Source organism: Zonotrichia albicollis, chromosome 2 (assembly GCF_047830755.1).
Source record: "Zonotrichia albicollis isolate bZonAlb1 chromosome 2, bZonAlb1.hap1, whole genome shotgun sequence".
Lineage (NCBI taxonomy): Eukaryota > Metazoa > Chordata > Aves > Passeriformes > Passerellidae > Zonotrichia > Zonotrichia albicollis.
The window spans coordinates 35,162,288-35,171,339 of record NC_133820.1 but is presented as its reverse complement, the minus strand read 5'-3'; the positions used below and the strand labels follow the sequence as shown (position 1 = coordinate 35,171,339).

At 39.3% G+C, this 9,052-nt stretch overlaps 1 protein-coding gene across 5 annotated transcripts in view; it reads left to right on the top strand.

Annotated features, from left to right (window-relative positions):
* Positions 1–360: 360 nt before the first annotated feature.
* Positions 361–9,052, top strand: part of CFAP44 (cilia and flagella associated protein 44) — a 43,374-nt gene continuing 34,682 nt past the window's right edge. For 3 of the 5 annotated variants that reach the window (XM_026792870.2, XM_026792865.2, XM_026792869.2), the window contains exons 1-4: positions 431–528; positions 5,163–5,230; positions 6,920–7,097; positions 8,107–8,269. In XM_026792870.2, coding sequence (XP_026648671.2) covers positions 5,188–5,230; positions 6,920–7,097; positions 8,107–8,269 — 384 coding nt within the window. In that variant the 5' untranslated portion in view covers positions 431–528; positions 5,163–5,187. Of the gene's footprint in view, positions 529–5,162; positions 5,231–6,919; positions 7,098–8,106; positions 8,270–9,052 lie in introns of all 5 variants that reach the window. The other 2 variants (XM_026792868.2, XM_026792867.2) reach the window with 2 other exon arrangements.

Genomic DNA, 9,052 nt, shown 5'->3' with positions numbered 1-9,052 from the left:
ACGGAATCACAGAATCGGTTCGGTTGGAAAAGTTGGAAAACACCTCCGAGATCCTCCTGTCCAGCCTGTGACCAAACACCGCAAGGTCAACTAGAAGCACTGAGTGCTTCGTCCAGTCTTTCCTTAAACACCTCTGGGGACAGTGACCCCATCGCCTCTCTGGGCAGCCCCTTCCAATATCTGATCATCCCTTTTGTGAAGAAATTCTTCCTAATGTCCAACCTAAACCTTCTCTGGCGCAGCTCAAGACTCTCTCCTCTAGATCTGTCGCTAATTTAATTTTCCCGCTGAGTGCTGAAAGGACCGCAACCGTGGCCAAAGCAGAGGTTCCTTTAAAGAAAAAACCCGAACAACCCAAAGTAAAACAATCACCAGCCCCTGCAATTGGCCCGGTAGCGCCGCCGACCCGCCCGCTGGCTCCGCTCCCGGGGCGCCGCGCCGCCGCCGCCGTTGCCTGGAGACGGGAGCGCGGCCGCTCCGGGCGCAGGTACCGGGGCTGTGGGGAGGCCGCGGCCGCTCCGGGCACAGGTACCGCGGCTGTGGGGAGGTCGCGGCCGCTCTGGGTACAGCCGCCCCCGGCGGGCCCGTGGGTGCCGTGGGTTGTTCCCGGTAGCCCCGCTCCTCAGGGCCCCCTCTGTGCCCGCACCCTCCCCAGGGCCCCGCTGAGGCTCCCTCCCCTGAGCCCCGCGGGGGGCCAGGTGTCCCTTGCCTGCCCTCTGCTATCCCCGTTAAACAGCAATGAATGCCCCACAACAGGGCTAGACCGTCCTGTACTTCATCTGAAATGTGGGACTAGTTGGGTTTTGTTCGCCATCTGTGAGGCAGTTAATTTTATTGCCTGTTGCATTTGTGGCAATCTTCTCATGCTCATTTTTATGATTTTTTTTTACACTGTAAGTTAATCAGTAACTTGTGATGTCACCTGCTGTTGTTTCTGCTTAGTAGAAACCTGGTAACCTTTATTCACAGGACAGATTTAATAGACTTGAAACTTTTGCTTTCATGTGTCAGAGCTAGGATACATGGATCATACAGAGGGCTACTTTAGGTGTAAGACTGTAAATTAGAGTTAGATTTATTTCTCCTATGAAATAGGAAAATACTTTGCATGTGTACAACATAGTAATAGTGAGGAGAACAATAGCAGGGCTCCAGTCCATCTCTTTTTTTAATTTCTGATGTGGAAGAAAGGAGACAGTGGGGCTATGATAAAGCTAATGTGTCTAAGTCCTGCTTTGTAGCTTTATCCTTGATGTCTTGGTCTCTGACTAGTAAATAATTTATATACTTAACTGCTGTGAGAATTGATACTTTTTGTTGTTCTGCTTGCTCTCAAGTCTTCAACATGTTGTAAGAGCAGCCATATTCTCTAGTACTTTTTATTTTTTTCCATGGGATCTTGGGTTGATTACCTAAATTGGCTTTTATTACTAATTTTCTAGTGCTGATGGATAATGATATACAGACAGCACTAGTTTCTATGCCTGATTTACATTTGGATATTTTTCTGTATATAAACACTATAAGACTTTAATTTTCTTTTTTTTTTAAATGAAATTAAGTTTTACAAGACTCTCCTGTTTGCCCATTTTGCACTCATCAGCAGCCCAGTAAATTGCTGATGTACTCTGATGTGGTCTGGAGGCAAAAATGAGTGCTGAGAGAGATGTTTGATGGTCTGCTGTTTTTCAAAAACAGATGAAAGATTCAAAAAAAAGTGCTGACAAGACCATGGTTGAAAGTGAGTTAAAAAAACAGGGCTTGGCAGATGGGAAGAGACCTGACACATCCAAAGCAGAGCTAGACTTGAAGAAGATGTCTTACCCCAGGAGAGATGATCAGTGTGGCGTTCCCCGTGGCAGACACCCCCCATGAAACCCAAAAGCTGCAGCTGTGTTTTAGAGCAGTGCTTCCCCCAGGTCAGGGAGAGCAGAGAGTGCAGCCTGGAAGGCTCACAGTGCAGTGCTAGGAGGAGTCAGGATTGGCAGTCCTGGGACAAACTGAGTTCCTTCATGTGGAATGAAAACAACTAAAGAAATAACAATCTCTGCTGAAAGAAAGACCAAGTGTCTTTTCATTTTTATGTTTTCTTTTTTTTTTTAATCCAAAGCCCACCAGCGGGTAAAGCTTTTCTACAAAAAAATTAACACATTTTGAAAGGAAACAAAAAAATAAAATCCAGCAGAAGTAGCACAATGTAGAGATAATTTTTTAATCTCTTGCTTATTGCTGGTACTAATAGCATTGCAGTTTTATTCTGCAGTAATAGTTCCCTATTTCTACACAAATTGAATTAGTGGTCAGAACTGATGATCGCTCTTCTGTGGATGTAAAAGCTGATAGGTGATGTCATTTAAGCGCACTGAAACAGTTCATGATGGGGAGAGACACCTTAAAATAACTGTTAGATATGTTCTGTTTTCTAAAGTAAAACTGTAGGCTGCATTTTGATAATTATTTAGTTTCTTGTATTTTATGCAGTTGAAGTGTCAGTCACAAGGTTTATGATGGAAAGAACTGCATTTATGAGGTCTACACATTTAAGCACCTTTTTTCTGGAAAGAAGAAAAGTAGGATGACAAAATAGAAAGAAAGTGGTGTGATCTCACTGAATTTGTTTATGTGTTAGCAAATAAAAACCCATTTGATTTAATTATGCTGTATTTTGAATAAATGAGACAATTATCTGAGATGAGAAATCACTTAATGTCCAAATTTACTGAGAATTTTTGAGAGGCTTCCATATACAAAGATTCTGTGTGGCAGCAAAATTGACAAAAAACCATTTTAGCTTTGAAATAACTCAAGTTATATGCCTGAATGAACACATTTCTCCATTCTGTGGCTTTTGAGAACATAGCTAAGAAAAGGGCAATTTGAAAGAAAATGGAACTTTGCTGAAATTCCCAGCTTGTAGCACTTCCACTGAAACAAGGATAACCTGAATTCAGTCCTTACTGGGTATAAGTTCCTGAGTTCTTGGAAATGATGAAACTGACGTGGATCTGGTAGAGTATTTCAAGTCAGTGTCTTGATTTACCAGGACCAGGAGGAAAATGTACTGCCCTGGTCAGGCATTGGCAGAAAAATTATGATTGCTGGTTTTTTTTTCTCACTAGACTTATCACACCAGTTCTACTTGTCATTATTTCAGTTTTCACTACCAAAAGGTTTAAATCTTTCTGATTTAGGAAATCTGTTGTAAAAACAATCTTCCAATTCCCCCCAGGAAAATAAAATCAACATTCAGAGAAATGCATGCTTTTGTCATGGTGAGCCTGCACAAGAGTTTTCAGGATCAGCCAACTCATGAAAGCCAGAATCTGCAGCCAAAGTAGACAAAGTTATCCCCTTGAGCCTCTTCTGAGTCCTTAAATTCAGAATTTGCTTTGGTGCTTGAATGCCATCACAAAAGTGTGCACAGTGGACATTGCAGTATCTTTCTTTAACTAAAACCCAGATATCAATGCAAGTGGAAATGTTCATATCCTCTTTCAGCCTAAAGCATTTTCCAGATAGGAATTAATTTATAATGAAAACTATGATAGTATTAATTTTTAGAAGATAAATGATTGCTAATTAGTTACAATAATTTGAAATTTTATAGCTCTTTTCTCTGTGGATATCAAAACACTTTGCTAAGATGGGTAAGTATTATTATCTAATTTTTCACAGTAGATAACTGAGACAGCCAGAGGTGAAATGGCTGATACAAACTGTGCACATTATTATTGGGTTTGGAATTAGAATTCAGGTCTCTGAACACTGCACTATCTATTTATGCAAATAGTCTATAACTATTTCTTCAACTTCAGTGATATCAGTTATGTTACCCCATTAAAAACTCATGAATTTCATTTAAATATATTGAGATGTATTGCAATTGTTTTCTTTTCATTTGTTTTCTAAATGTAAAACTTTCTGCTTGTCTGTTTTCAAGTTTTTCTCACCACTCCTAAAGGATAAAATCTCATTCATAATTCTTGTGTGAAATATGCAGGAAAGTCAGATTATGGAAGACACTCAGGACTCTTGGATGAAGATTGTCCATAGAACAACAAGAATGACATATCTGAAATATATCTTTGTCCTCTTTGTCCTTCTCATGGGTGGCATTTTGTTAAGACACTTTGCATTTCTTAAAATGTTGGGAAAGCCTGAAATTCCTCAAAATATTTTTTCCACAAGGATTCTGACCAAGAGCTCGGAACAGGAAATGCATTTTTAGGGACTTCTTAGAGGTATCAAATCATGATTACAAATGAAGAGGGATTTGCTTGCATCCTGCTCATATTTCTTATTCTGAGTATTCATGTTTGTTTATATACAACTTCTGAATTTTCTGATTTTGAATAGTTTTTTTCATGCTATAATATTGATGCAAAGTTGCTCCAATGTGCATTTTGAGGTGTTTCATTTGAAAATGGAGAACACATATGAAATCAAAAGGCAGAATAAATTTAAAGTAAGAGCAATGCTTATGCTTTTTTTGCTTCTTTTTGAGACTTTTGTAAAAATGGTCAATGTGTGTGGTTTTTATATGACAAATGTGGACCTTTTCCACTTCAGAGGAAAATAGTAACTAGTGAAAAATGTAGCACCCTGAAAAAGATGATCTGAAAGATAAAAATCATATGGGGGAGGGGTGTTATTAAATTGTTTAATTTTAAAAAATGGTGCTAACTTTTAGATTTGTTTTCTATTATCATAAAATGCTTTGAAGAAAGTGCTTTTTTTTCTCAAAGATTCATCTCTCTTGCTTTTCCATTCAAGATATTATGTGATCTCAGAATGTCTATCTCCAGATATTTTTGTGAAGTCCACCACAGAGGTGAAGGAATAGCCTTGTTGTCTCAAAAGCAGATCTCATCCTAGTGTATTAAAGAGAACCTCAACACATTTAAATCATGTCAGTTCCCACCATTACACAGTGTTTAGATGAAAGTCTTGCTGCAGCAGTTTATTCAGATCCTGGAGTCCTAAAATCTCAGCCAATGAATTCACTCTACTAAGTAGGACATATCTTTAGGTTATCCATATTTGTGTACAGGCAGAAGACAAATAGCATCTTTGGGAATCTCAAAGCATTTGAGAGGAAATGAGAATGGTCTAAATGGCAAATAAAAGCAACAATACTAAAGGTTTGTCTTTACCACTGCCAGGGAGAGAGAACATCCACCTTTTCCAATGGAGCAGGAACCAGCAGAAAATGCAGAGGCAGAACCCAGTGGTGAGCATTTCCCTGTTATGCCCTGATTTCAGTACTGAACCTACAGTAACTTCTGGTTTCTTCCACCATTCTTCCACCACCCCTTTCTTACTTCAACTCCAGTTCCTGCTCTTGGTGTTGCCAAATTTTATTTTCACTCTGGTCATAGTGATGTTCTGGACCAAGCCATGTGCCTGCTGTTCCTGCTGTGCTTCAGCTCTCGAATTCCCGTCCCTGAAAATTTTTGCTGCTTAGACCTGTCTCTGTAGCTAATACTGAAATCAGGTTTTTAACTCCACCAGACTCTTTCAGTCAAAGGCCAGTATTTTTCTTTTTAACATATTTTTCATCTTGAAATCACTGTCCAGTGTCTATTTCAATTGTCCTGCATGTCATCTAACACACTAGATCCAGGTAGCATGAATAACAAATCCACTTTGGAAGGATTTTTTGATGCATTGCTGCATTACTTTTGGCATTTGTTTGATCTTCCTCTTACACCTTTTTTCTGTTATAGGATGTTTGTTTCTTTCCTTCCCTAAAGTTTTAAATTACTGGTTTCTGGAAGTAAACTTCTCCTGACACTTAGTGCTAAGCATCAGGAAGTCTGTTGTTGGACAGAGGAGGTTCTTTTACTACTACAGAACTAAATATTTATTTAATATGGCATGTTTGAGCAAATTAGTCAAAAGAATTCATACCTAAGAGAGTGATACCAATTATACTTTGCAAAAGAAAACAAAACTAGTGTTTCGAGTGAATCACCAACTGCAGAGGAACAGGAGGAAGAAGGGGAGCAAGTGGAATTGGACAAGTGGAATTGGCAAGTGGAATTTGAGGGCATTGCTGAGGATGGGTGTTCACTGAGGAGGTGGTGGTACAAACATAAAACCCCCTGCACTTTCTAGTTTTCATTGTTTTTACAGTTATTATTAGGAACAGCCTAACAACCTCAGACTGTATTCATTTACAGTGATTGAGTATTTCTGCTCCCTGTCAGTTGGCTTAACTTTGCTCCTTGCCTGGCTGGTCTCTGCCCCCTTTGCTTGTTTCTCATGGCCCACCTAGGAGAGAAAACAGTCAGGATAGCATGCAATGCTTACAAAATAGATTTAACCTGAGATAACCAATTGGAGACTTCTTTTAGCAAGTGCTTATGACTAGTTGGAAGTGAAGTTGACAGTAATTGTGCATTGCAATCCAGTGAGGAGCTACACTGGGTCACACATTGGCAGTTTGCTTTCTTGAGGACAGGGGTGTCTTCTGGTGGTCCATTATAAGTGTTTTTAATAATTGTTTTGTGTAACAATGTGCATTCAATAGCTACGGAAAACAGACACTTTAAAATTTGTTTGGTTTCTAAAGTGGAGACCTAAATATCAAACAAACCTCAACTGAACTGCTTTAGTAAGCATTAAAGTTTTAAAACCAGTATTTTTCAAACAAATTTTTTTTTTTGTTTAAATTCTTCAGTTTTGAATATTTACAGTGAAGTTTTTAAAAGCCTGAGGGGGTGTTTGTTGCAGAGTGTTCCAGAACAAGTAGTTGCTAAGACATGGAACCCTTGTTTTGAGCTATGAAGTATTGATTGCTTTATCAAAGGGGGTAAAGAGTTGTGACTCCTTCCCTTTTTATGGTCAGGTGCAAATATCAGAAACTAACCCAAAACATATGGTGAATATGAATTTCTGTTATGTTCTCACTTCTGAGGTGCAGAAGCCAAATTGGACAAACAAGATAATACTCAAGTATCTTCAAAACCAGAAAAAAGTCCTGCGGAGGTAAAAAAGAAAATAAAGGAAAACTTCTTCTACACGTATGAAGATGTATATTCAGGACCATATGTCACTAATGACACTGAGATATCCACCGACCTTCTTGTTTTTAAGTATCCTTTCTGTTGAGCTTGGGCGAATTCAAAGCTAATGATATTTAATATACCTTCTCAAAATTGTATTGGTCAAATTTGGAGTAGCCTATGTGGCATTAGTGGGATACCTTTGGTTGAGACACAGGTAAAAATCCTGGCCAGTTATGGTCCTGGGTGAATTTAATCTTAAGTATCGTCTTGACCTCATAAATATTTCTTACTGAGCATAGTGCTTCCTGTCATAAGTACTCCTGTAGAACTAGATCATGGAGAAGCTAATGTGAGCAGGCACAAGGCTGGCATAAGAATACATCCTGCAAAGCTCTCCCTTTCTCTGTAGCCACACCGGTGTTCCCCAGGAAGCTGAGGGGAAAGCAGAAGAGCTCCTGTATACCTCATAAAGGAGAAGTGGGGAAAGAACCAGGTAGATTTGTGTTCTGGTGCTTGGGAGATCTAAACTCATAGAATGAAGGAAGTGGTGCCCATCAGTTAAGAGCTACAATAAGCCGTTGGGTAGGTATGGTCAAGTAGGGTAGGATATGATGTGTGACTTTTTGTATATGCTGGTGGTTTTCTCTGCAGACACAGTTCAGTTGGTATTGAAGACTGCTATTCCCTTTTTTACATCTGCCTGTAAACAAGAAGTGAGTTTGAAAACTTGCTTGATCTTTGTATAACAGTTCCTGGTAATCTGATGCACATCTTTTACATTTCATTTGAAGAGAGAACACAGATAAAATATGAATTTTTTACAGCCCCAAATGATCAGAAGCAAGAGGTGTACCCGTAGTGGAGATGAAAAGGTGGGATATGAACATCAGAAAGCCTTCACTTGTGCCTTCCTTTCAGTTATAGAGTCAAGATATATTTTACTCTCACTGTATACTGAAGAAAATTATCTCCTGCCATCAGGCTTAGTCACTAGTTTCAGTATTCCCATTTCAGTTTCAGTTAAAGCATTTCTATCCACTTAGTAAACTGTCTAGAAAACCAGTGTCTAATCTTTTCCTTATTGGATGGTTCCCAGACATTCTTTTGGATATGACTGTACCAGACCTGTAAACCTGATGGTAATGGATAGAGATACTGTAGGTTATGTGGCAGGCAACCAGGTGATCCTCCAGAACCTGGGAACTAAGCATCAGAAACACATCCGGAGCAGCTGTGGCAGTGGCATTGGGTTTATCACAGTATGGCTTTTGCTTCTTGTTTAAGAACTTTAGTCACTTCCTAGGGAGAATATGTTTGCTTGGTTGTGGTTGCCACGTATGGGAGACTTCTACAGTTGCACTTCAATATACATAAGAAAGTATATGGTATTGATTACAGGAATGTGTGGAGGATCATGCCACATGGGCTTCTCATCCCATCTATATAATTGGCAGAGAACAAGTATCTGCACACGTTAGTCCCAGGCTCAGCTACCTAAAAGGACTAACAAATCCAGCTGGGATTATTTTACATTCTTATTTAAATCTTTTGGCTCATAGCAATTCTTTTATTTTTTCAACACTTCATTGGTCCTAATCAAAACTGATACTAATATAGAGTCCTACTTGCAATTAAAATTTAGAAAATCAAGCTCCCACACAAATTAAGAGAAAAAGTATCTGGTTTCACTCTAATAAACTTATCAAAAGCTTGAAGTATCAAGTTCTGTCTCTGAAGTACCTTACCATGTGAAAGCTCTGCTATCTCTGTTTTATTGCACATGAGCAAGGCTTTCAGACTATCAGCTTCAGACTGGTAGTCCTGCTTCATCATAAGCAGCCTTTTCTGGGGAATCAGTGTACATATTTAGACCTTCAGAGTAGTGTCATTCAGGATAGCTCTTCTGCAGCTGTCTGCTGAAGTAGATGGCTGCTGATACAAATGCTGCTATGGAAAGATTAGCTAGTGGGTTGAGTGAGGTAGGAATTGTAAAAGGATGCATCACAAAGTAGATTGTTTCACCATTTGTGATGATTCCACAG